Source organism: Mchenga conophoros, linkage group LG18 (assembly GCF_057382185.1).
Source record: "Mchenga conophoros isolate Kocher_MC1m ecotype Shallow Benthic linkage group LG18, M_conophoros_male_GT1.1, whole genome shotgun sequence".
In the NCBI taxonomy this organism is placed as follows: Eukaryota; Metazoa; Chordata; class Actinopteri; order Cichliformes; family Cichlidae; genus Mchenga; species Mchenga conophoros.
Window position 1 is genome coordinate 20,468,868 of NC_140543.1, and position 27,948 is coordinate 20,496,815.

General features: G+C 43.9%; 1 protein-coding gene across 1 annotated transcript in view; it reads left to right on the forward strand.

Annotated features, from left to right (window-relative positions):
- Positions 1 to 7,201: 7,201 nt before the first annotated feature.
- The window catches only part of ptch2 (patched 2), a 28,087-nt gene continuing 7,340 nt past the window's right edge, over positions 7,202 to 27,948 (forward strand). The window contains exons 1-18 of the mRNA XM_085253952.1: positions 7,202 to 7,764; positions 9,197 to 9,389; positions 18,233 to 18,422; positions 18,511 to 18,580; positions 18,694 to 18,785; positions 20,906 to 21,014; positions 21,128 to 21,214; positions 21,315 to 21,436; positions 22,263 to 22,410; positions 23,352 to 23,483; positions 23,581 to 23,736; positions 23,890 to 23,982; positions 24,083 to 24,208; positions 25,063 to 25,444; positions 25,531 to 26,052; positions 26,575 to 26,717; positions 26,819 to 26,999; positions 27,096 to 27,376. Of these exons, the coding sequence (XP_085110078.1) occupies positions 7,618 to 7,764; positions 9,197 to 9,389; positions 18,233 to 18,422; positions 18,511 to 18,580; positions 18,694 to 18,785; positions 20,906 to 21,014; positions 21,128 to 21,214; positions 21,315 to 21,436; positions 22,263 to 22,410; positions 23,352 to 23,483; positions 23,581 to 23,736; positions 23,890 to 23,982; positions 24,083 to 24,208; positions 25,063 to 25,444; positions 25,531 to 26,052; positions 26,575 to 26,717; positions 26,819 to 26,999; positions 27,096 to 27,376 (3,174 nt within the window). The 5' untranslated portion in view covers positions 7,202 to 7,617. The remainder of the gene's footprint in view (positions 7,765 to 9,196; positions 9,390 to 18,232; positions 18,423 to 18,510; positions 18,581 to 18,693; positions 18,786 to 20,905; positions 21,015 to 21,127; positions 21,215 to 21,314; positions 21,437 to 22,262; positions 22,411 to 23,351; positions 23,484 to 23,580; positions 23,737 to 23,889; positions 23,983 to 24,082; positions 24,209 to 25,062; positions 25,445 to 25,530; positions 26,053 to 26,574; positions 26,718 to 26,818; positions 27,000 to 27,095; positions 27,377 to 27,948) is intronic.

Consider the following 27,948-nt stretch of genomic DNA (forward strand, 5'->3'; position numbering starts at 1 on the left):
TGTGTGACCATTATTAATCTTCTGTTACAGCAACTAATAACCCTGTGAACGACTGCAAATGCACATGTGCGCACGTGCATCCAAAGGTTTGCAAGCTATGAAGACCTGATCGTGTGTTTTATCATAAAACCAGTCATCTGTGATACAGAACCATTTCATAGATGATTACCGGTATTGGTTGTCCACAAGATTTGTCTTAACGGTTGTGAAATTTAGACAAACTTTTAATTTTTTCCGCGTGACTCTGTGGTGAGTGTTTACACCTGGTTGTTGAGTGTGAAGTGTGTATTGTTTTGTGATGGTGTGCTTGAATTATAAAGACAAAAGTTGACAGAGGTCTGGAGTTCAGCAGACTGGTTCTCATCAGAGGTTTTTTATTTTCCTTTTGTTAAGAGTCTGGGAAGTGGCTCAGTGTTGGTTGGGGAAGATTCAAATGGTTGTCAACATTTAATGCTTTTTGTCAAGATAAATGCATTATATGACACCTCTGGGCATGTTAGACTGATGCTATCTGATTTGTATAATAAAAGACAGCTGGTTAGCAGATTTGTAGTTTAAAAGGGGAAGTTCATGTAAATCTGAAAAAGTGGGGTCTCATTTACCCTCCAGGGACTGAACTTTTATAACGCCACACCCTGGCCACCGCCTGAATAAAACTGAAATGTGGGGAAAACTATCCAAAGTAAAGTCTGGATCATCCAGAGTAAAGCTGATAGATTTGGTAAAGAAGTAGTTCACTTTTCTAAATTTTAACTTGTGAGTTAAGACGAGTCCTAAGAATCACTGTGTTAGAAGCAGAAAGGAAAGTACTCGAAGTTTGTTGGGAGTTTGTTCGTTTTTAAAAAAAAATTAGAACAAATAGATCAGATTCAGAGTGGCTCAGTGATGGGTCAGTCATCATGAACTCAAGTTTTAATGGAGAAGTGTGAAATAAAGAGGAGTACAAGATGGGTGGGTCAGATGGACAGTGGAGGCAAATGTGTGGTGCACGGACAAACAGATGCACAGAGAGGTGGGGTGGAGTCTGTGCTCTGGGTGGTGGTGGGGGTGTCTGAGACGATGGGTGGCTTCGTGGCTTGAGGGCTGATTGTGGGTGAGTAAGAGACAGACACACACACAGAGAGAGCAAGCAGGCCACCCAAGTGGCAGTCAGTCAGAAACCTGCGTGTGTTTGCTGCTGACCCCTACACATTAGCACAACACTTCCTCAATTTGTCTTCTGTGTTCTCTGGCCACAAATGAATTTCCTCCCTCCCTCTTTTTTTTTTCCACACACTATACCTTTTAAGATGCTACCGCCACACCAAAAACACACACACAGACACACACACCAGCATTTGAATACATATGCACACAAACACCCCTTTTACAAGTATTACATACAACAGTTGCTTATGCTGCTCGGCCAACAAAGAGTGTGTGTGGCGACACAGATTCAGTGTGTGGGGTAACAACCCCTGTGACATTCCTCGGACACACCTACACTAAGCCAGATATCGCTGTCTGTCACATTGTAACCCCCCAACCTCCCGCACACACCCTTGCCCTCTCCAGCAAATTAACGAAACTTTGATTAGGCGCTCGGCTGGGATCACATCTTTCTCAGCAACATCAAAGGAAGAAGTCTTCAGATACTCCGTTCTTTCTGGTCTCATTCCGCTGTGTGTTTAGCTGGAACAGCCCAAAGTTTGTTTCTCAGACGTTCAGTGATATTTTTCATTTGATTCTGTCCAGCTTTAAGCAAAAGCTGCTTGTTATTGGCTTTAAAATTGTGAGAAAGTCTTCAGTGACGTCTGAAATGCAAGACATCAGCAATTTCAGCCTCAGTTTTCTACTGAAGGGAAAAAAATGTGTCTCATATGAAGAAGAGCTCGATGTTTCACAATCTTTAAGGTGGAGCTTTTCTGATGAGCTTCAACACTTTTAAATCAAGCTAGTGTGGCACTATTTTTTTTGGAAAAGCTATACCATTTCAGCTATGCTTGCTCTCACTGCCATACATATGCATGTTCGCACTTTCTTGTAAAGGCTACAGGTCTAAGTTTCCATTGCCACCTGGTTGCTGCATCTGACAATACCTCTGTTACAACCACACGAACAAAGACTTAAAGAAAAGTGTGTTTCACTGTCTCTCTCTGGGTTTTGTGTGTTTTCCCCCCAGAAAGGCAACCATTCATTTTGATGACAAAGGGGTATAGGAGTGCATTATCATAATTAATCTTGTGTGAGACTGTGGGTGGCAGCTTTGACTCTGCTCTGAGACTGACAGAGATGCTCAATAAAGAAAGTGTCTCTCAGCACCCGGGCAAATTTTGAGCCTTTTCACTGATATCTGGGAAGTAAAAGTTTGTGTGTGTCATCAAGCTGGAAAAACTTACAGGATCTTCCCACCAATGTGACTTTGTGAACTTTACACGAATCGTGTGCAAATTAGTTTATAACTGAAACAATACAAACATTTTCAGAATTTTAAAACTGATCCGGTGTTTTTGTTTATCTTTCTAAAATATTTGCTTTGGTCATCTGTCAACATAATCTGTGCATTTAAATGGGGCTTGACTTTAAACGTGCTTGTGGCTGTTCTGTTTTATTTATTTTTTCAGAGATTTTTTTGTTTGTTTGTTTCTTCTTGTTATGTCTGAGTCTTTTTCTCTTTTAGGTCTGGATGGGATGCTCTGATGATTAATGTTTCAGTATACTGAAATATTAAGACACATGACAAAATATTGAAAGATATCAAAATTGTGTAATGAAGGGGTAGAAAATTATTATGATCTTATCGCCCTAATCGCTGACTAGTCTTCTGAAGTTTTGATTGTTTGTTAATTTATTTTATTTTTTATGTGTAAGATACTTTAGTGCCTTTAGGGTAATACTGGGAAAGTGTGTAAAATTTGGTTAAATTATATTACTTTCTCTAATTGGCATGTTAACTATTAACTGGACATAAAAGGACATAATAATAATATGATATGCAGCTCGACACAGAGACACACACAACTTTAGAAGAGGATAAGAGAAGGACAGCCACTTCTGCTTTGACCTCCTGCATTGGTGCATTTTAATGGAAGGATTTTTATTTTAAAGGTCTTCTTTTTCAAAAGTGAATCCAGAAACTTTCTGAGGGTTTCCCACAACCCTCAGAAAGCACTGCAGTTCAGCACTTTTCTGAGCAACATGACTCCCTGCTCCTTTCTTGAAGTATTATATATAAACCGTTTTTTTTGTAATAGCTCATTTTGCTGGCTATATGGGTTTAAGTGTGTCTTCCACGTGAAGACCCTCTTTGCTTTTATTTATTCTTTATGAGAGAAAAGGCGGCATGAGCCTTTGAGAAAATAAACAGCGTGGGCCTGAACACCCAGTGTCTCTGCTGTTGTGAGACGGCTGAGTGCCAGAGTGGTTCCGTAGCGCTGCCTATAGCACATACAGAACCCCGGACGGACAGCCAGCCATGCATGGATGAACGGCTCGATGGATGGAGTCTCTGGGGAGAGATGAAATGGAGGAATGGAGATAGGGGGAGGTGGAGGGGGGAGAGCAGGACTGGGGAGACTGAATGCGAGATGAAGGGGGAAAAAAATCTGATTCTGATAAGTGGAGATAAAGGCAGGGAAGACAGACCAGGGGAGATGATAAAGAAAGAGGAAGTTGGGAGAGGCACCATGTGGGACAAAGGACATGGAAAGGTGAAAGAAGGAGAGAGGGCTTGGGTGGTTTGTGTTTAGAAGCCAGGGAGGTGTGATGGCAGATATCTGCACAGCGCATGGTCATCTCAGATGGTTTATTTATCCAAGGCCTCCAGACCAGGCCTCGGACCTCCGTGAGTTTGTTAGGCTTGAAGGGGCCCCCTACCACACAACCCAATTCCTCACATTCCACATGAGCTCCCATTTCCAGCTGCCTGTTTCCCTCTACCACTCAGCCCGGCCCAACCCAGTCCAGGCAAGCCGTGCCCAGTTCCACGAAGGGGAAAAACAGGCCTTCGAGTGCCACTCCTGGACATGAGCAGGTTATAGGAGCAGATGGACGCCTGTGACTGAAGATCAAGATGAAGAAGTGTTTACAATATGCAGCTATGTTGGTGAACATCTGCAGAGTGGCAGGGGTGGTTAATGAGAACCGAAGACAGTACCCTGAGAGTCTACATTTCACCTCCACAGATAGGATGACACACTGAGTGATGGTGAATTTGTGCTGTTTTACTCTAAAAGATGATGAAGATGATGACAATGGTTTTTCTAAGCAGTTTGACAGATTTTTCAAATTCATGAAACCTTTAGTAATATTTACTGTCCTTATCTGAGTTACTCAACAATTAACCAGTGGCGTTGGTCAAAAATAATAGCACATAGTTACTCAATATAAAACCACTTTTTTTTTGGTGCAATATTTCATATTAATTGGCTTATGCTATTCACTGGCTGCTGTTTAAAGATGCTAATGAAAAAGAATGATAATAATATAAACATGCTTTGTTTACTCAGCATGTTCTATGTGATTTGTCACGTTATGTTTTGTTCTTACTGCAATTATCAGTGATTTTATGACACTATCCTATTAACTACTTACAACAGCGTTGTCAAACATGAGGCCCAGGAGTCAGAACTGGCCTGGCAGACTTCCAGCCAGGACTCTGGACAGCTTTGGAAAATGTAAAGGAGGACATTCATTTAGGATTTTTAAAAGCATTTTTACAGCTTTGGCTACAGATAAATATCCACCCCATGGCCATTCATACTACACCTAATTAAATACATAATAAATAATCAATGAAATAATAGAAATGTTCCTGTTTTTTCCCCCCATCTACTACAAAAATTTCATTTTTATACAGTGGCTACACAGTATTTTTTTTTAAGAAAAAGAAAGGGCATTTTATAATTACAGGACATTCTGGGCAATGAGCTACCCGAAATATTTATTTCTTACAATTTAAGCTCGAAGAGTCGTGCTGACAGATTTCTTTCATTTACTACAGCAGCATTTCTTTATCATATAGATTACGAGACGTACTTCTTTTTCTTGCATGGGATTAAATGTTCTGCACACTGACAGAAACATAAGATCGAAGTCAGCTTGTAGGTGGCCCACAGTGTAAAATGAGTTTGACATCGCTCATTTAAAATATGTGTTTCTGTTTTTAATAATTCATATCAGTGATGTTAATAAGCCCTTTTTATGCAATGCAATAAAAATATTTATACAAACATATTCAGTGCTGTTTGTAAAACTATCTTACTGAGTTGTATTAAACTTGATAGCGACATGGCACGCATGTAAAAGAATAACAGTATTATTTGTACTAGTGTGTGGCTCTATTCACTTTATTTAAAACTTGGTACAGGAAGTTCTTTCAAAGGCTCTTGTAGTTTACTTATTTTTTAGGCATTCACAACTGTACTAAGTTGCCCTAACTTAGTTATCTTGAGTAAGCTTTACTTAGTTTTTTTTAGTCAACCAGTTTGCATATTTCTTCAAAGTTCTGGCAACTAATTAGACTTTACATTCATACCAAATATTTCAAATGTATTTTATTTTATTACTACACCTAAACATAAAAAGAAATTGAAAAAAATCTGAATAATTTGGAAAATCCATAACTCACCTAATATTGTTTTATCATTCATTATATGTGCACAATTAATAGGTTTTGGTCAACCAGAACCTGTACATCAGACTTTATTGTAGACCGATATCATCCCTGGTACCTCATTCTTGCATCGGTGTCTTCTTTCTTATTCTAACTCCGCAATCTGACTCCTCATATGACTTTTCATTATTAGTAGTAGTAAAAAATGAAAAATTGTGAAATAAAGATCATTTTTCAGTCCCCGTGTTATGCTCTTCATGGTGTGCAAGAGCCCCTTTAATGGAATATCACTATAAGCCTGCCCATGTCTCTCTGTCTCTTATTCTTGTCTAGATATAATGCAAACGGTGAAAACTGACATAACAACTTAGCAGCAAAGTGATAAACCAAATGAGCTCATAGCACCATCACAGACATGTTCAAACAGCTTAACTTTAGCTTCAGATAGTTTTACAGTCACCCAACGGGCCTCAAATTAGTAACAGCCACCTGACAAATGTTCTGCACAGCAGCACAGGTCAGTGTTTAGGTGGAGAATGACTTTGTAATCCAGTAAAGTGTTTGTACTTCACCCCCATACAGTCATGAGTGGGGCCAGTGGAGGCTTACATTAGCAAACCACCAAGACACCCTTTACTTACTTTATGAGAGAGAAAACAATCTTTCTTTCTTTGTTTCTTTCAGACATTATTCTTAGGTGAGCTGCTTTCTGAACTCATGAAACCATGCATGGCGAGACATGGAAACTCTCCAAAAGTCTCTCCAGAGAGATAAGGCTTTCGCAGAGAAACCAGGCGGCACCAAGGCGTTAATGAAAGAGATGCACGTGTCTAATAATTCCCCCGTCTTTTAAAAGGCTTGCCTTACAGGACTGAGGGGTGATATTTTCTAGGATGTGAGAAACCCCACCAACCTACTTTTAGAAGCTTTTGGCCGTAAGAGGTGAGATTACAGCTGTTTAGTGCTAAGAACCTACAGGATCACACACTTCTTTCCACAGCTGCCTGAAACAAACTGCACTCACAGCAAAGGCTGGGGAAGCTAGAAATGTCTAACAAATGTGGAGGCTCCAAAACATAAGATGCCCTGGAGTGATATGAAAAGTGTTGAAAGATCTCTAATTCCCCCCATACAAAAGAAGAATCACATGTTTACAATCCTTTATAAAAACACGTTTCTTCTCCTTCTCCCCCCCTTCTTCCTTTCACTGATTGGCTGGTGTTGATGAAACAGAAAATCTGAAAATTGTGTGTGCGTGCATGCCTGTCGCTGTTATATCAATAGATGGCATGTGCGATTGCCTCTACAAACTGGAGGCCAGGCCACTGGGAATAATGCTCACTAAGCAAGTGAGTGGGGCAGGGAGCGAGCTGTGTGCGTAAATGTGTGCGCGCACGCACGCACGCGCGGGTGTGTGTGTTTGCATGCGCGGCCGTGCGCAGTTTATTGAAAGAGTTCCTCTCTCCCTTCCCCTCCTCCCCACCGTCCTCCTCCCCCTCCCTCCAGCCCAGGCAGCAGCAGCCTGGGTGGTCCCCCTCTCTCTCCACTTTGGTGAGCTGTTGCTTAGCAGCTAATAATAGGCGATGTTTGCAAAGTAATTTGCCTCTTCCTTGGCCAATGGGAGCCGGAGCACTTTTCCATCAAACCTTCCTTTTCAGGATTTGCCGAGAGGCGAACTTCTCCAAATGTTACCGCCACGGGATCGGAGTTAGACTTGACACGGACGGCTCAGACATAAGCTACTACTACTACTACTACTAGAGCTACTACTCCTCTCTGAGACGTCGGTTCACACACCATCGGGACGAATGAAGACGGAAGGATCTATACGGACTCCGGCGCATAATGTTGGGATGGAGTTTAGAGACTTGTTTGGCTCAAAGGAAGACTAGAAAACGTTCTTCTAGTTTGTTGCCGGTGCTGCTGGATGCGCTCTACTTCTATGTTGGATTATTGTCGCTTTTTCTGAACTCGCACCGATTCTGTGTCGCTTCGCTCTGCGTGCCGTTCACGCTCTTTGGACTATGGCCTCGGATCGCGGGGTCCCAGGGGCCGGCGTCTTTGGAGATTTACCCCCGAGTTACACACGCTCCCAGCCGCCTGCGAACCCAGACCTACTCCGGAGACCCAGCTACTGCCACGCTGCTTTCGCACTCAAACAGATCTCAAAGGTGATACACTGGTCGCAGTCTAGAGTGGATTTTTCTGTGAATACAGCTTTCATCCAGTCGGCAGATGTGAATGAAAGGTTTCCCCTAAAAAAGGCAGCTTATTTATTTAGGAGTTAGGTTATCTAATCGGGATTTGAGGGTCGCATATGGGAATGCGGTGTAGACTTTAAGCAGCAGCTATCAAACCGGAGTCCGGGGACCACCAGTGCTCCCCTGAGGGGAGACGACTGCGAAATCGGGATCGGTTTGATTTGACTATTTAATACTGAAGGGAAACATTGTCGTTAGAAGTTGATGTAATATAACATAAATCGTTTTAACTGGACAGAGCCGTGTTAACCAAAAGCCTACCTGCGTGACATTTTGGGAGCGGAATAAAGCGATAACAAATGAACGAGTCTTCTTTTTTAGCTGTATGTTAACTCTGCTGTTTATTTGAACTGACATCGGCTTCTCATTGCTTTCTGCTGTTAAAAGCCACCGTGAGGAGAGCGAGAGAGAGAAAGAAAGATAAGGGCTTGTTCCCATACCCTATCCCAGGCGTGTTGTGCGTGTTTTTTTTTTTGACTGTGTGCAGCCAGCGGAGAGCGCACTGGCCCGGGGTCTGTTTGGAAATGTGGTGGGTCCTGTAAAGGAATTCACTGATTGAGTTTGATCTGACAAAGCATCTTTGGACCGCCCGGATGCTTGGACGTGTTTCAGCACTGCTGCGAGAAACCACAACACTACAGCAATGTCTTCTAGCGCAGCAGTGACATTTGTGGCAATTCACAGCAAATGAGAGATTAGACAGATGGGTGTAAAATTATTCATAAAATGTGAAGTAGAACCAAATTAAAGCAAAAGATATCCATTAATATTTTTCTGTTGGGCTACAGTTATAGAAATAGCTTGAACTGCATAGTAAATGTGTTAATGGCTCTTTTTCAGTAGAACAAACTCACAGTTTTAACTTTCAGCTTTTTTTAAAGTCACGCATTTTGCTTTGGAATGAAATTGTCACCTCTTATTTTTCTTATTTATGGGAGCTCCTCTAGGCTGTAAGGTAAAACACTGGAAATCTCTCTCCTTAAATAAGGATGTCATTAAGTACAAAATAGTCCCAACACAGTGTCATTTAAATCGTATTATTGGGATAGGACTACAGATAATGTCTAGCCTGAGATTTAACACATAAGACCTGCATCAGAGCTCTTTGGCACCACGACTTGTCTCCATTTTATGAAAAGCATGATATAAATAACAAACATATGTTGTCTCTGAATACAGATGCATGTCTCTTCAAATGTTTAGAATTTACTTGCACAACCTTGTTTGAAAAGATATGCAACTAACCTTTTTGAGACAGTAAGCATGATTATGTGTAGTATAATAGTAATAATAATAATAATGATAATGTTCTTTTCTCATCCTCTTCCTGCTTCCAATCCAGGGGAAGGCAGTAGGTCAGAAAGCTCCTCTTTGGATCCGGGCGAGGTTCCAGGCCTTCCTATTCTCTCTGGGCTGCTACATCCAGAGGCACTGTGGGAAGGTCCTCTTTATTGGACTCTTAGTTTTCGGGGCTCTGTCTGTGGGACTCCGAGTCGCAGCCATCGAAACCAACATTGAACAGCTATGGGTGGAAGGTGAGTGTGTGATATTTCCTGTTTGACAGTGCATGCGTTGCCCTAGGGAGCTTGTTTTGGGTCGTAATCATGCGAAGCAGTTAAATGTTAAAATGTCTTAAACACTTAACTGTATGCTGTCTGGCGCTGGCACTGAGTCTACAGTAAAGCTATCATTCGGTATGCTTCCTCACTACGTTGTAGCTGGTTGGTGGACTTTTTTTTTTTCTTTTTGCTTTTGTTGGATCGTGACAGCTGATAAAGTGACATGAAACTAAGAGAGTGATTGAGATAGAGCAAATGGTGCAGACATCCCCTGGTTTGTACACAATTCTCAGTTGTTTTCCACTGAGTGTAGCTGGAGTTCTGATGATGAGATGTGTTGGCAGGAAGATACAGGTTAGTGTCATCTCAGTGCCGTGGGAGGGCACTAGGTGTTCAGTGAGCGACACAATGGCTTGTCTTGTTGAAATCCTGATGACAGAACTGAGGATTTGTGGGACTTAGTTAAGTATTTTTTTTTTATCTTTTTAGGGGCTTTTATTAAAGTTCGAATTACAGCACACATTTCTAATCGCATTAGCAGCATATAAGGAAAACAGTCCTACTTACTACACACCAGTATTAACAGCCTTGGATACAGCAGATTCATGCCACTCTCTCCTGTGCATTGTATATGTTTTTATCAGCAGTTTTTCATGTTTTTTGACTTCTTTATCTTCTACGTCTTTTCATCATGAGAGCAAACACATCCCTGACATTTCTGCCGTGTTTTTTTGGATATCTTACAATTTCCTCTTCTCTTGATAGCGCTCCCATTCCTTACCTCTGAACTTTTTAAGTTAAGGTTATCTGTACATTTCCAGCGGCAGAGGCAGCTTTATTTGGTTTTTCACACTGACCAAATTCCTTTTAAACCCCCAGGCTTCAGTGCCGGGGCTGATCCCTGCAGCAGATGGACTGTGTGAATGGTTAGCCATCTTTGAGGGCTCTGACCCCTCCCTCCCCCCCCCCCCCCCCCCCCTTAGCTCCCTGTGTGGTCCCTAACTATTCTTGGATTCCATTCAACAAGAGGCAAGCAGGCAGGCAGGCAAGCAAGCAGGCACCACCTCCCTCCCTTACCCTCCTCCCTCCCTCCCTTCTCTCCTCCTCACAAGAAGAAAAAAAATATAAGTGAATGCAGCTGAAGTTTACCCACCTGTTTTGCACGCTCTAAAAGCGCCACAGCAGTTGGTGAATATAAACAGACTCTATAGGGTTTTTTAAGCCCACCATGTCACTGGAGGACAGGAACAGGCGGCTCCCACAGGACCTGTGTGGAGGTGTTGGTGGAATCACACGCCGCCGGTTGTTGGAAGGCTGTGCGCTTCACTTGCGCAGGAATTTAAATAAGGTTCTCTATCAAGCACAATAAAACAAAAAAGAAACAAAAAGAAAAATCTTTAAAAATGTAGGCACTGAAATTGTTTGCTTTGAAGGAAACGCCTCCATCTGCCACAATAAGAAGGAGAGCTGCCACTGTCCCTTTTCTTTGGTTTCACTGTGGTTAGTGTAAAGCTTCGGGATTACCTCTTGAGCTAATTGGCCAAGCCATCTTTTAAAGGACATGTTTAGATGTTTGTGTGCAAGTTGTTTTGCTGTGGGATTGAGAGAGTTGAACTGGGGGGGTGCTCAAAAGGAATGCTGTGCCTTTAAGAGGCCGTGGCCATCTTTCTAAAGTTTCTGCCTGCCTTGTTTCCACCAATAGCCCATTGACAAAGCTGCTAGGGCCTCAATGGAGAGTAAAGTGGTTCGGTAACAAGGAGAGGTTAGTTCTCCCTCTGTCTCTCACTCTTTCTCTTTTACACACACACGCACGCACGCACACGCAGAAAAAGACACATGCACCAATACACATAAGCCAGGGCACAAAAAAAAATATGCCTTCTAGTAAGACATCAGATTTCAGACTGATGGAACGAAATTATGAACATATATTTTACATTAGTTCCTAAGTTTTATTTGCTGTGTTTTCTAATCTAAACATGTAAATAATTTGGCTTTACATCAAAAGCAACTTTAAGAAGCGGCATAAATGAAAGTTTTCCCACTTGCACCCTAATTTGTTCAGATGAAACTAGCTGTGAATTGACACCTTATGTGTTAACACTCCAAGCTGAATGTGAATGTGTGTGTGTGTGTATCTGAATGTGTTAGGAGCATATGCTTCCCATCATATATTCATACTAGGAGCTGCCCCCTGCAGTTTTCACACACATACACAAACACGCACACTTGTCATCTTTGTCACTTCTGGTGCGTGCAGCTTGCCTGGCCGCCTGTCTTCCCGCCTCAGGTTCCTGACTGCGTTCCCGTCTGTCTGCCCGGGCTTTGTGTGCGCCTGTTTATATTTCTACCTGTCTGTCTGCCTGCTCTGTGAAGTCAGGCCACCAGGGCTTTTTTTTTTTTTTTTTTTAATTGCTTCCTCCCTCCAACAGGACCAAAATACCGTGAAGCACAGCAGTGCAGTCTGTGTCTAGAAAGTGTAGACAGAGAGAAAGAGACAGAATTTGTGCCTACACTTCACAATCAATCAAGCATTCTTTACGTCTTTATTCATATCATTTACTTCAACCTGAGGACTCTTGTGCATTTCCAGAGCGGATGAGCTACTTATAAGTCGAAGGCTTCATCGTACCTTCAGCTCTCACACCTGTGTAGTGGAGAATAAAAGCTGGAGTATCAGGGTGTTTTGTCTGACAAGGGGATTACGAACTATTTCTGGCTAACTGCCTCTGCTCTAAAGGATCTGAGACAGACATCGCCCATCAAATTACCTTACACCCATGCACATCTTTTTTTCCTTCTTCCTTCTTAAACTGCAGTGCTGGCCCGAGGGATGGCACTTGTTGCCAATTTTCAAAGTGCCTGGATTAAATTGAGTTAAATTGTGTTTCAAAAAATCATTCATGTTATCTAGTTAGAATTAGATAAAGTATACACTGTGGTTCTGCTTATCTAGCTTGGGCCACATGTGAGAATTTGAAAGTTAAGGTATGACCTGCGCAACGTGTGACCCGGCTCTGTATTGTTCACAAGGAGAAAAGAAAAAGATCATAAAAAGAGGCGCAGGAAGAGGACGAGGATAAGAGGAGACAATGGTGTGGGGGGGCGGGAACAGGGTGGAAGGTTTATTGCAAGCTCACACTTTTTTTCCTTTTTTTTTGCTGCTGTTTTTACCTGTCTCATTTGAACAAACATCAAGTGCGAAACGGTCTCGTGGACGTCTTTCTCCATAAAGCCCCGTTTGTTTTATGAGAGAAGTTACTTTCTTAAGCTTTTTTTTGTTTTGTTTTTTTCACTAAAATGTGTAAAACTTAAGGATGCCTTTGCGCAGCCTTTGGATAATTGTTTTCAGGCGCGTATCAAGCCGCAGCCGAAAAGCTGTGTATGGGAAAGAGGGTAAAGAAAATGCCTTCATGTAACAGTGGTGCTGTTTACTCTGACTTTAACTAAACTCATCTTTCTTGGCAGTTGTTTGGGTGAGGCATGACAGACATGTACACAGACTCAAGCTGTCCAAATATGAGCGCAGCGAGACGAGGACTATCCGGGTAGCAGTTGCCCCATAAAAAGTCTTATGCAGGAGAGAGGGAGGTGAAGACCATACAGTGTATACAGAATAACAGGGAATCAGACAAGATATGAAGAGACCGAGGTGTGGACTGATTTAAAGAGAGGAGAGCAAAAAAGTTTGCACAAATGCACACGTGGGCGTTTCACCGTTTGGAGCGGTTTCTCTAAACAAACCTCAGAGTGGCACAGCAGGTAAATGCTATAATTCATTGGAGTGCACACAGCGCCCCAGTTCAGACAGAGAAAGGGAGCTCTATGAGGTATTATTGAAGGTGAATAGTGCGCGGTGGTGCCCCAACTAGATAAATAAACTCCCAGCGTTCAGGGCCTGGGACCTCACTGGTAGAGAGAACAAACAAGACAGAGTCAACCTGGGTCACTTCTAAATGTTTATTTCACCCCCTCTCCCTCCATCCCTCAATCCAAGACTACCTCATTCCATCTCCGTTCTCAGCATCCCCAAAACACACACACACGCTCTTCAACAGAGAGCCCAAGACCACCCCCCAACAAATAAACACACACTGAGCAGCTACAGATACATCTGCATATGACAGACACATGGCTCTTGCTTCTACTGAGACAGGAAGCACAAAAGAGCGTGCTCTACCTTCCCTTTTTTAAAGTCTTGTTTGTTTGGGGTTTTTCTTTTTTCTTCTTCTCTTTTTTGCCTTTGGTTGTAAAACAAAAGCTCTTCATATATTTATTGGGTAATGAGTATCACCGGTTTACAGTGATAGCATAAAACAGGTCTTTGGGCTGAAAAAAGGGCACTGGACTGTCAGGCTCTTTGCTACATTGAATGCGATATCCTTAGAAAGGTCGCAATGCAACCCAAAATGGGATAATAAAAACTCAATCAGTATAGTGTGGCACCCTTTATCTCTTCGCTGAAGAGCAACCTTTGTCTCTGGCTGTGGGGTGGGTGCAGGGGGGAATAAAGCGACACCAGTCACCTTAGAGTTTGCACCATTTGCCTCTGTCTTTACACCGTGGAAGTATAAAAAGTGAAGTGAGAGGGGCTGGAGAGAGAGAGGGGGACTGAACATTTTCTTGGTACTTGGGAGGGAAAAAAGAAATGCTTCTGGGGCTCAATAAATTCATTTCTCATCTGAATGAGACCAGCAACGTGGAAAAATTTTGCTTTTCAGGCGGGGATGAATGTATGTTTCAACCACACATTAAGCAGCATTAGCGGTCAGTGGAGTGTCTAATGTGACTATTTTTCACAGTGGCCAACACTGCCCATGATTAGCATAATTAGCAGAGGCAAGCCTATACATATGGAAATAGAAAGTGCCTAAATGCCAGCCCTCGTGGAAATTTATGTGTGGTGGCTAACACCACTGGCACATCTGAATAGAAAGTAAGTGAAACTGATTTTTCATGTTGTTTTTGCTGTTTTATGCAGTTTTTAAGGTGTGATTTGGAGACAGCTTTTTATTTATGTATTTATTTATTTTTTATTTTAATACCAGGGAAAAGTTACAGGACAAACAGAGACCACATTTGTTTTTTTGTGTGTGCGGGTAGTTTAGCTCATTTCCTGAGTGAATGGTGTTTTTGACAGCTGCTAAACAGATACACTGTATTTCTATAGGTAAGATAGCAAAGTGCCAGCTTCTCTTTCTTGCCCCTTGCCTCACCCCCCCCCCCCCCCTTACATCCCGACTCTGGCATTGTTTTACAGGCTGGGAAAGTTTTGGTCCATTTGCTTTTGTTGAGGGGAGAAAAAAAAACGTTCCCTCTTTATTTTATTCTGCTGTTTGTTGGGAAACATCTGAAAGAAATTGAAGGGTTGAATGACAAAAGGGTTTGCATTCAGTCTGGAGCTGTACTGACGGATTCTATAGAGGAACAGCCCATCTGCTGGGGTGCAGCCTGCTTTAGGCAGCGCCCTGGCTAGGGGAAGCCATAGGGCAGGACTGGGCTGAAGAATCCAAAGTGGAGATTCTGGTGGGTCCAAAAGAAGGGGGCCTATTTGGGTGCCAAGATGAAGGAATGAATGTCTCATTTAGCTCCATTGCTGAAAATCAAAAGGAAGTAAAGCAGCTCTTTTGTGAATAAAACAGTGGAGAAGGAAGTAAATCATAGGGAAAAGACAGCAGGCGAGGGATAACTTAATCTATTTTTCATATTGTTGCTACGCTGTGATAAAGTAGCGTAGCAACCTTCCCTGAACTATATTTTATCAAAGGAAGTTTTGTGTAGAAATCGGCTGCATATTTCTTCTCATCTTGTCATGCTGTGTAAATCAGGAAAAACGTCAAATGCACTACATAGCAAGTAATAGCATACATGTCACCTTCAGCCCTCTTCTTCTTGAGTCTTCCTCCATAGCAGCGTGGGGCCTTTCAGGGGCCCCCTAATCCAGCTAATCTACCACACTAAACTTTGAAGGCGGCCTGGTCTGACCTAGAATGGCCTGGAACTGGGACTAGGTACCCATAACCACAATAGAATAGAATAGAAACAGGCCTTTAAAGGTGGTCTTGGATCATTCTAGAAGCCAGATGTTTTATTGAGTTAGGAGATGCTGTCTGTTTGGCTTGTAAGGATGGAAGGGTCAGGTGGGTAGGAAATGACTGAGGTTGGTGGAGACCGAGTCCTGTTTCACCTCAGTACACACACACACACACACACGCACACACACACACACACACCGGCACATGAAAACACGCTTTCTTAAAAACATTATTATTATTTTTTTTTTTTTGTACACCCACAGCCATGAAACCATGTCAGGGCTTGTTATGACATTTTCCCCTCGCTTTTCACTTTCCCAATGTCATAACTGTTGTGAAAGTGCTTTTAGTGGTGAAGCTAGTAAATGAATTCACATGTTGCACCCATCAGAGTCGAATTGTTTGCTAAAATTTGTAAGATGGTGGTCGAGTATCGCGAAAGCATCTCGACAAACCGATGGGATGTGATTTAGAGCTGCGATCATTTGTGTTCACCCATCTCCAAGCCCCCCATTTTTATTTTTTATTTTTATTTTTTTCAATTTTGATCATGTTGCCAAACAAGGACTAATATTTCATGTTTCAGAATCGCTCGTGTAATAAACTTCCCAGCCACTGGGCTGTTAAAACCCAGCTTTACACCCTCAAAGGTGCTTTCTTCCCAGGGTGGGAAGAAAGTTTCTGGGAACTGTCTCTTTAAGGCTGTGAGGAGCGAAGCCTGGGTGAAGGGAGAGGGTAGAGGGGGGGAAACTGAAAAAGAGTGAGAAAGGGAAAAACAGCCTCAGAAAGAGAGAGAGAAAAGGGGGACGAGGAACAGGGAAAGAAAGGTAGAGACGGAGAGGCTTCTTATGAAGAGAGTGGTGAACTTGAGCAGAGCTGAGTGCTGGGGAAGCTTAGAAGTCGGGTGGTTGGGGCCGGACCGGGGGTTGAGGAGAGAAGGCGAGAAAGAGAGGGAGAGAGAAACGAGAGAGGACTGGCTGCCTGGGTGGTCCAGATGGGAGGAACGAGACACAAATAGCTATAATTTACTTCAGGAGGCCTGTAATTACAGAGCCAGAGTCTCTTCGAGCCACCCAGTTCCTGTTGGGATCAAAACCCCACGCTGCAGAGGTTAACATACGAAATGTCAAAAAAGGTTTAACAGATGTCAAAGAGGTCCTCAAACGGAAAGTGTTCAGTTTTTTAGTGGTTTTTTTTTCCTTTTTGATTGGAAATTAGTGGGGCAAGAAAACCCAAGCGGGGCCACGAAGATTAAAATGTTTTACACTAAATCTCGTATTTACACTTCATGACAGTATGAAAATGACTTAATAAAAGTTAAATCTCATTTTCTAACATTTCCAAAATTCCAGGCAGAATTATTTCTTTCACATATGTCCTGCTGTGGTTTATAAATACATTAGCTTTAAAAAAAAGAAAAAAAAGAAAAGTTTTTGTGCAAAGAACATCAAACAAGAGCGTGTCCCATTTTGAAGTGTTTTCTTTGTGAGATGCACTAAGCCCGACACCAGTCACTGCAAATAAACAAGGTGACCCGATAGTGTCGAGGCCCTGCGAATGTAATTAAGCCTTGAAAGCGAAGCCTAGAAATATTGGACTGTGTCACAGAGGACCGCAGTTCTAACCTGATCTCACACTTTTGCGGCGTAGGCTGAATAGTTTGTTTTTTCTTTTCTCCCCATCAATTATGGGAGCCTGTTCCAGCCAGGGGGAGGTCCAGAAAGCGTGAGGGAAAAGAGAGAGCGGGAGAGTGTGAGAGAGAGAAAGAGATGGAGAGAGAGGTAGATGGGAGAGTGTTAAAAGGATAAAAGAAATAGATGCTCGGAGCTGCGAAGTGCAGTGCAGTAAAATTGGGTGAACGACTGACAAAAATTAGAATCAAGAAGGTGGTAGCCCTAGTTTCTAAACTCCCACCACTTCCCTCTTTTCTCCCCTCCCTTCTGTCTCTCTGGGGTTGTCGTGTAGTGGGACAGCAAGAGGGGCAGACGGGCCCTCTGTGATCCAGCGCGGCATGTTTCATGTCCACTTGGCACTGGCACAGATCCCCCCGGCTGGCAAACTCTTTTCAGGGCAACCTCCTGTAATTAGGGGGCTGGGGTCTATTGCACAGCACAACATAGCTCGCTCTCTCTCTTGCTCCCTCGCTCTCTCTCTCGCTCTACATTTTTTTTCATCCACTTTCTAACTTTTCTCTTCATCACCGTCTCTGACAGCCATATTTCTTTCCTCCACGAATATATTCACCGTTCTTTATCCATTCGCACTTTTATGTCTTTCAATGCCATATCACAAGAACACCGCTGAGGAAGCGTTGCAGAGAAATACAGAGTCTGAGATGAACACATTTTCCAATAAACAACCTTTAAAGGTTGAAAACTGTGCATAAACATCAGGAATAAAAGATGAAGTGCCCATCATAATTATTTTTTACGAGTTCAGATTGTCCCGGTCTGTAGAGCGTTTTGGGGGCATCAGAAGGCTGGTTTCACTAACTAACAGGGCACATCTGTTTCGCAGAAGGAGCCAATGAGAAGCTGTATTACTCATTTCTCTTGGCCAGACACTGGCTTGTGTGAAGTGCCTTCAAAACCAACACTGGCGAAGGCCAAGGGCGTTGGTCAATATATGTGTGTGTTCTTGTGTAAGTGTGTGTGTGTGTATGTGCATATGTACGCACAAAACCTACTCTGTATTAGGATACAAATGTGTGAGTGTCTTTGCGTGTGCATTAAAGAAAATCTATCTATCTGTCTATCTAATCACTTTTCATTTCTACTTTTTTAGCTGGCAGTCGTGTGAGCACAGAGCTTCGCTACACAAGGGAAAAGCAGGGAGAGGAGTCTGTATTTACCTCACAGATGCTTATCCAGACCCCCAAAGAAGAGGGCACAAACATTCTCACCCAGGAAGCTTTGCTGGTTCACATGGAAGCCGCGCTGTCCGCCAGCAAAGTGCAGGTGTCATTGTTTGGAAAGTAAGTGGACATGCTCTGTGAAGATCTGCTTCGCGCACCCATGTGTTTTTTAATAAAACTTTTAATCTAAAACCTTTATTTCTCTTAGATCATGGGATCTTAATAAAATATGCTATAAATCTGGAGTCCCCATTATAGAGAACGTCATGATCGAAAGGGTAAGTCGATGAAGAAATATCTGTTTTGTTTTGTTTGGGTTTTTTGTGTGTCTATGTTTATTTATCACTGATTTGTGATGTTTACTTCTTTCTTTTCTATTTCCTGATCCCAGATGATTGACAAGCTGTTCCCCTGTATGATAATCACCCCATTGGACTGCTTTTGGGAAGGGGCCAAGCTACAGGGAGGCTCTGCCTATTTACCGTAAGTCTTGGAATATTTGCCATAACTTTTTTTTTTTTTTGGGTGCACTTTTAAGCACTTCATTGACAGCTTGGCTGTTTCTATGCACTGCTTCCATCTGATCTGAGTAGAGCTTTTGGAGGGGTCCGTCACTTTTAGCACATGATGGATGGAGACATACAGTTGGGCTTTCAGTAGTCTATCAGTGGGTGCTGTGACTGACAGTGCTGGTCAGTAATAGAGTTCTTTTAGGGCCCAGAGAGGGACTGAAAGGGGGTGTACTGACAGAGAAATTCAAAGAGAGAAGGTTAGAGAGAGATGCAGCGGGCAAGCAAGCGAGGCAGGGATGGAGAGAGAGTAGATGGCTGTAACAGCAACTGGGTGGTGGGTTGGTAGAACGGAGGGCGGGGAGGCGGCGGTGGTGGTGGCGGCGGTGGTGGTGGTGGCAGGGGAGCCCTTTGGGTCAGACAATGGTAAGCATTCTTTCAGTTTACGAGTGAGTGTCCATCAGTGCAGGGGCCCCGGAGGAGGGAGGGGGGCTGGCTTTGTCAGCTCACGGCTAACACTCGGCATTCTCATGGTAATGCCCCGGGCTCCTAGCTCCCAAGTTGTCCAACAAATAAAATGGGCAGTATTCAAGCCCCAAGTCCCCCGAGAAGGACAGAGAGAGCCTACAAGACAGTTAACAGTGGAGTCTGGGCGTATTTGGGCATTTGGAGATTCTATTTTTTTTTCTGCAGGGGATAAAGTTCTCTTGAGAAATTGAGTCACTGAAAGGGATCTCTTTTTTTCCTCATCAGAAGTGATATTTCAATTGTGTGCTTAGTTTAGAAAAGATAGTTTAGATCATAGCAGATGTTTCTTTGCAGAGGAATTATTTGTTTATGTGTGTGTCTTAGCTGACAGCGGTATGTTGCATGACAAGCCAGCACATACAGAAACAAACACAAGTTTCCCATCCTTAGCATCTCCCTGTTGGCTTGTGTGAAAAGCATAGCACCAGAGAAAGAGAAGGGGGCCTTTGATGAATCACACATCTTCCAAACATTCACACAGTGCTCAACATCTGCTGTTATTTATTAAATGTATTTAACTTCTTCATTTATTTGTTGTCGTCGTTGAGCTTACGAGAGCCTGTTGCATTCACTGGCGGGACTGTCCCTTTATTCAGCTTCTGCTCCAACCATTTTTTTAAAAAACAAAACAAAAAAAAACCAACTCAAAAACAGAAGAAATAAGAGTATGATAGAGAGCAAGAAAAGGGGAGGGGGGATCGGGAAAGAGAATGAGTGAAGAGTGGGAGAGAAAGAGAGTGAGAGAACTGGGGAGAACAAAAAGCAGCAATCTATGAAAAAACAAAAGGGCCCAGGCCCGGTCCAGTCAAGCAAAAACTAGCTGATAAAGGAGTGTCTTTGCAACCAGCAGCAAAAGGGGGACCCTGGTATGTGGGAATAGGAGAGCAGCTCTCTTCATGAGCCATCGGGGGGAGATTCAGCTTGGAGTTCAGATACTTTGGGATAATTTTATTTCCCTTTGTCTCGCTGAATCACAAACCACAAACATAATTCCTCCAGTTTTTCCAAAATTCTTATTTTCCTTGAGCAAGTGCATTACATTTCCTGATGTAGGCCACATTGCAGAGCAAACCAGCGCAGTACAGATGAAGCTAACAAACAGGTTATTTGTCCATGTACATTTCATCCCTCGCCCGTTTTCCCTTTCCCTGCCTTCCATCCTCCTGGCCTCTCCCTTCCCTCCCTCCTTATCAAGATGTTTGGGAGGCAGAGGTAATTGTTATGACTCAGTGCAGGGCATTGAGGAATGAAAGTGAGCAGGCAGCCACTGTGCCTTTTCCCTGGGCATTGTGGCAGCGTGAAACAGGATAATAAACGCTATTTTATCCTGTATCTGCAGCTAGCCTCCTGTGTAGCCCACCACAACAAAGGAGCGAGAGAGAAACTGAAGTAAAAGTTTTCCTGCCCAGAGTAAACATTAGCGAAGAATTCAAAGCCACGTAGCCGTGTGGGCACATGCTCATAAAAGCTATTTTACGTTGCCTTCCTTCCTTAAGTTCCTACAAATAATGTAAAATCAGTGTGTGTGTGTTTGTTGCCATTATAAAGTGTGTCTTTGCTCTGCAGGGGTATGCAAGATATCCAGTGGATGAATCTAGATCCAGTCAAGCTGATGGAGGAGCTGAGCCAGTTCACCTCACTGGAAGGGTTCAAGGAGATGCTGGACAAAGCCCAGGTGATGCACAGAAAAAATTACATGGATATCTTTACTAAACAAGGCTGCGTGTCATCTATGTTTACACCTCTTATTGTGTACTGAGACATCTCTAACATTGTTTGATTCCTCAGGTGGGACATGCCTACATGAACAGACCATGTCTAGACCCCTTAGACCCTGACTGCCCCCTCAGTGCACCTAACAAGGAGCTAGGAGAGGTAACCTCGCATGAAAGAGTGCAACTTTAGTAATTATTTACAGTGCACACAAAGTAAACCAAAGAGGCGCGCATATTGACATTTCTGCTTTCTTATTCAGAGTCCTGACATTGCTGGCCGTCTCCAGGGTGGTTGCCATGGTTTTAGCCGGAAGTTCATGCACTGGCAAGAGGAGCTCATTTTGGGAGGGCGGGTCAAGAACAGCCAGGATGCTCTGCTGAGGTGTGTGTGTGTTTTTGTGGGTATATTTATACATTGTCTTCCTCTTGTGTGATTAAAGGATCCAATAGCAAGGATGCGACGCGATCACTACCAGCCAAGTAGGCCTCGAGTTCCCCTCTGAATCTATGGAACCCCCTAACAGCAGTGAAGACACATGCTAGGAATGCCTCATATCGAGAGGGATCAGTTTCCTGAATGACCCCGGTCTGGGATCAGCCAATTAAAGATGATTGACAGTCACATAAAGCCCCACCACCCTGCTGCACATTTGTTGTGTGCAGGACCAAAGAAGAAGAAGAAAAACAAGGAGGCGAATAACACTCAAATTCACTTTTATCTAACCCAGGGCTCTTTATAAGACAATCTTCAGAGTTCAACTGGCTATAAAAGCATGGCCAGTACAAATGGAGTGAGAGCACTGGGTCAGAGCCCAGATCAAGCCCCCCTCCACAGACCCAAGAGAGCCTTGAATGAAAGAGGATTCCAGGCCCATCTGCAAGAGCCACACTTATTCTTGGATGTGATTTATGATCATCTCTTTCACATTTTGAGCGGCACTGCTGCTTACTTTGCTGGTGCCAAGAAAACCTGAGGACATCTGGGACTGCAGCCTAGAGATGAGCAGACAGACTAGATAACACCTGCTTTTAGTTGTTTACACTGGCAGATGGGCAAGCAGGCAGGCGGACAAATCTTAGAAGAGACGGCACCTGCTTTCAGATACAAGGAACATCTAAACACTCAGACTTAATGGTTACATTATGGTTTTTTTAAGAGTTGCTCATCATTCCTGATGTGTACTAAACTTTGTTTGCATGTTTTGCAGTGCGGAGGCTCTCCAGACCATGTTCCTGCTGATGAGTCCTAAGCAGCTATATGAGCACTTTAAGGACGACTACGAAATCCACGACATTAACTGGAATGAGGAGAAAGCCACCGCCATCCTTGAGTCCTGGCAGAGAAAGTTTGTCGAGGTATGAACTCGCGCACAGATTTCACGCTCCTTTAAACGCGCCATGCTTCAAGGACAGCAGGGCAGAAATAAAGATATTTTGTTGTCACTGAGATCATGTAGGAGGAGGGGGAGAAAAATTAGAGCTCATTTCCTTGTCCTCATGCCATCTTCACTGACACACACACATAAACACACACACAAGCGCACTGAGACTTTAATCTGCAGTGTCTGAATTCCATCAGTCTTCAGCTCCCTTGTAAACTGAATCGCAGGGCAGACCAGAGCACCGGGTTAGTGTGTGTTTGTGTGTGTGGTAGGCCAATCGTCTCCCTCTCTGTCAGGACCCTAGTTATAGGAACAAGCTGTTGCTGTGATAGCTGACACCCACCACGGCGAGGCTAAGCACAGCGGGAGGGAGGGGCATTTGGGGAGGGGAGGAGGGGTAACAAAACTCAAATGTAAACAGAGACATGAGGCCCCCCCAGCCCGACATATTAAAGTACAAGCGCAGATCTGTACGAGATAGCAAATGATGGTCGAACGCTTACAGGTAAATGGCTTTCAGGCGCTTTGGTTCCTTCATGGGCATGAAGTACCAGGAGACGCCTTCTGAGCCATGCGATCCCATCCTTTTTCACCTTTGACCTCACAACCTCTGGCATCTGTGCTCATTACTCCTCAGTTGTCATACTTATGCACGCACACACACATGCTAGCACATGTAAAAACACACTCGGGCCGTCTTACTCGCTTTCACAGCCATGCACATTTCAAACAGAAATTTTAGGGGGTCCTGAGATATAGGGCTGTAGTAGTTTAGGGGGATTTTGAACCATGTGTGTTACAAGGTCCATATTCCTTCAGTTGCTCTTCCACAGTGCTTAGTTATAAATTGGGTAGTATGTTTTTTTTTATTCTTCAGCAGAACGCTTTAACAGTTGATTGATGTTTCCCCATCAGGTGGTTCACCAGAGTATTCCAGCAAACTCCAGTCAGTCCATCCACGCTTTCTCCACCACAACCCTCAATGACATCATGAAATCCTTCTCTGATGTCAGCGTCATCAGGGTGGCTGGAGGATACCTGCTCATGGTGATTATAGTCACTGACGTTTGCCCATTATTAATGGATAATAAGTATCTTGTATCATTTCACTGTCTTTAATAATAATACATTTTCTCCTCTCCAGCTGGCCTATGCCTGTGTGACCATGCTGAGATGGGACTGCGCCAAATCCCAGGGGGCTGTTGGGTTGGCTGGGGTGCTGTTGGTGGCTCTGTCAGTGGCAGCTGGACTGGGTCTCTGCTCCCTGCTTGGCCTCTCCTTCAACGCCGCTACGACACAGGTACAACATAAAGGGAGCGGCGTACATCATTCAGTTCATAAGCACATTTAAATTTAAGGAGGTCCTCCTTTGATTTAAATCACAGAGTTTGATTCCACATGCTGAATGATCATTCAGACCCTTTATTCTCGACTGATGTTTTTCCTATTCCAGGTGCTTCCCTTCCTGGCACTGGGGATTGGTGTGGATGATATGTTTTTGTTGGCTCACTCCTTCACAGAAACTGAAAGCAACATACCCTTCAAGGTACCTTTAAAAGCCTCTTCTCCTCTCTTCCCTTGTCCTGTCCTCTTTTTTGCTCTCTTCTGATTTGTGTCTTCTGTTTTTGTTTTTTGCTTTTGTAAAGGAGCGGACAGGAGACTGTCTGCGTCGCACCGGCACCAGTGTGGCTCTGACTTCCATCAACAACATGATTGCATTTTTCATGGCTGCTCTAGTACCCATCCCTGCGCTCCGAGCTTTCTCATTGCAGGTATGTTTTGCAGACATACACAGACACACGCCTTCACACACATGCGCGCATGCATAAACAAGCTGTACACAATCGCACACCATGAGGCCTTGGGCTCCTTTTAAAATGAAAGAGATAACTTAAAAGAGTTGACATTTATTCAAAGCAAGCAAAGCCTTTGTTCCTAGTTTTATTGCCACTGCACCTAGAGGGCCAACGTTTTTTGTGTGTGTATGTGTGTGTGTGTGTGTGTGTGTGTGTGCATGTCTTTGCGTGTAAGTGTGCATATATATTTATATATATATATATGTAATGCGCATATAATATGTATAATATGTATAATGGGGAATAATCAGAGCAAAGACAGCGATGAACAGACAGAGACAGAAAACGGCAGGGAGAGGGAGGGAGTGGACCAGTATATCACTGGGCCGTCAAGGCGGTTTTCTCTGATCTGTGACTAACTGTGGGTGGTCTGAAACACACAAGCTCGCACACAAATACACACACAAAGATGGACACACTCTGGAAACCACAGCCAGTTAGAATGTCAGCTTCAGGGGACGGGTGAGCGGGGAGGCTGTAGCTGAACTGGTTAAGGGTGATGGTTTTGCTCAAACTTTATATTTATATATATCTTTCTATATTTTTTTGTGACTTCTTTCTTTTCTTTCCCCTCCTGGCTCGCTTAGTATTCGTGGCTGGTGATTTAGAGAAGAGCTTTGCTTTACTTACTGTGGTGTCAGGAATTTTAAAAAAAAGTCTTGACTCTTCCCAGTTGGGCTGGTGTGTCTGTAATTTTATATCCTGTTCAGTCTCTTCTTAGCTCTATCTTGCTCTTATTTCACTCTGTATTTTTTTCTCCCTCTCCCTAGGCGGCCATTGTGGTTGTGTTTAACTTTGCCATGGTGCTGCTCATCTTCCCCGCCATCCTCAGTTTGGACCTCCACCGTCGCGAGGACAAGCGTTTGGACATCCTCTGCTGTCTCTACAGCCCGTGCTCCGATCGCGTCATCCACCTCTCCCCTCAAGAGTTATCGGACGCCGGAGAACAGCCTCACACACCAACAACGGCGCACACGCACCAGTACACTGCAGGCTCGACCATCACCACCAGCACCCAAATCACTACGACGGTGCAGGCGTTCACGCAGTGCGACGCGGCAGGCCAGCATATTGTAACAATTCTGCCGCCTACCTCACAGATTTCCACCAGCCCTCCTTCCATCATCCTCTGCCCTCCCTCCCAGCCTCAAGGTAAACTGAACTCTATGATGATTCTGACAATACAGCAATTTATGATACTGGAATGCTCATTTCCTGCTTGTATTTCCTCCTTTTAGCCGCCTCTCCTTCCCCCACCACCTCTGTGCCAGACCCCTATGGCTCCCAGCTCTTCACCCCTACCTCCAGCTCCACACGAGACCTCTTAGCCCAGGTGGAGGACTCCAGATCAGGGAAAAAGTGTGTACCGCTCCCTTTCCTGCACTGGAACCTGTCCAATTTTGCCAGGGAGAAATATGCCCCTCTGCTCCTTAAGCCTAAAAGCAAAGCAGCCGTGGTTGTTCTCTTCCTGTGCCTCCTGGGCCTCAGCCTGTACGGTACCACCATGGTGCATGACGGCCTTTACCTGACCGATATCGTGCCACGTGACACCAAGGAATACGACTTCATCGACGCTCAGTTCAAGTATTTCTCCTTCTATAACATGTACCTGGTTACTATGGACGGATTCGATTATGCCCGATCTCAAAGGCTGTTGATTCAGCTGCACAACGCCTTCAACTCAGTTCGATATGTGGTCAGAGACAGCGACAACAAACTGCCCCGCATGTGGCTGCACTATTTCCAGGATTGGCTCAGAGGTAAGAATTCAGAGTAATGTTATTTTGGGTTTGTTTTTTTTAGAGGGAGTTAGGTAATAACTTCTTCTTTCTGTCTCTTTCTGATAATGAGTCTGCTATTTAATGCATTAGGTTTTTTCAGACATGCTTTTTGCTAAAGACAACAGTGAGTGGGTTAATGGGTGTGGGGGTTACAATGTGCAAAGGGTGAGTGGAAGTTCAGTCATATTGTTAGACTGCATCCACCTGGGCTTAGAGGTGACGTACTCGCTCACGGTTTGAGGTCATAGGCTATCTTGGCATGTGTGTGTGTGTGTGTGCGCGTCCTTAGGCTAGAATGTGTCACAGATCCAGTGAAGAAGAAGTAACAGCGATCAGGTCAATCTGATCCAGAAAAGGAAACTTGATATTTCACATTTTCAGCATCACTGCTCACACAGGCAGACATGCAGAAGAACTGTTATGATAACAGAAATCAAAGCATTTATAAATGACAGCCTCAATAATCCTCTCTCTTCTTTGTGTGTTCTACCTCACACACAGGTCTTCAGGCGGCTTTTGATGCTGACTGGCAGGCAGGCAGAATTACCGCTGACAGCTATCGTAACGGCACAGAAGACGGGGCTCTGGCATACAAGCTCCTGATCCAGACTGGCTCCAAGAAAGAGCCTTTTAACTACAGCCAGGTGAGTTAAAAAAAAAAAAAGATAAAAGGCTTTGTCTCATAATATGTTTGCTTGGCATTGTAGATGAAAATATGATCAACAAATGCTAATTTTTTCTCTAGCTGACCTCTCGTCGGCTGGTGGATGTCGAGGGTTTGATTCCCCCAGAGGTTTTTTACATTTACCTGACAGTCTGGGTCAGTAATGATCCCCTGGGCTACGCTGCATCTCAGGCCAACTTCTACCCTCACCCCAGAGAATGGATTCATGACAAGTATGACACTACAGGGGAAAATCTGCGCAGTAAGTCATCTGATTTTGGTCAGAGTGGATGCATTTAAAGGTGACTTACAGTGTGAATACAAAATCACTTTACCTTCTTTTAATCTCCTCTCGCAGTCCCAGCTGCAGAGCCCCTGGAGTTTGCTCAGTTCCCCTTCTACCTGAACGGCCTTCGTCAGGCCAGCGACTTTGTGGAAGCCATCGAGAGCGTGCGCACCATTTGCGATGAGTTTGGCCGCAAGGGTGTGTTCAATTACCCCAACGGATACCCCTTCCTGTTCTGGGAGCAGTACATTGGCCTCCGACACTGGTTCTTGCTGTCGATCAGTGTGGTGTTGGCCTGCACCTTCCTGGTCTGTGCGATCCTCCTGCTCAACCCCTGGACTGCAGGCATCATTGTAAGTGGATAGCTCTTCATCCTGCACTCCACTTTTTTATTCCTTCATATCATGCATTTTTCCACATCATTTCTGTTTTGTTTTTTTAATTCTCCACCTCATCCTAACTTAGCATCCTTAACCCCTTCCTCCCTCTCGCTCTCTTTATTTTCACCCTTCTCAGCATAGCTCAATAACACTGTCTAGGGGGCCCCTTTTTTCTCTGTTGAGGGCCAGCATGCACACACACACACACACACACACAAGGCCCTTTGTTATTCTAATGTGCGCTCTGCGAGCCTAAAAAAAAAAAAGGAAATGCAAAGGAGCAAGAAAGGCTTTACCCTCCTGAAGCCTCTACCTCCAACTCTCTCACTCCTTTTGTCAAAGGGAGAGGGAGAGATTTGGGGACAGGACAGATCTGCCCAGTTGCGACCTTGGCCTGCACAACCCATCCATCAGGGATATTTGTCTGTACGTGTATGTGCGTGTGGGAGAGTGGAAAAGAGACAATCTGAGTGGTCAACAGATGGATAACATTTCACACACAAGCTGGTGGGACCGGTGGTCCTCAAAGACCCCAAACTCACACA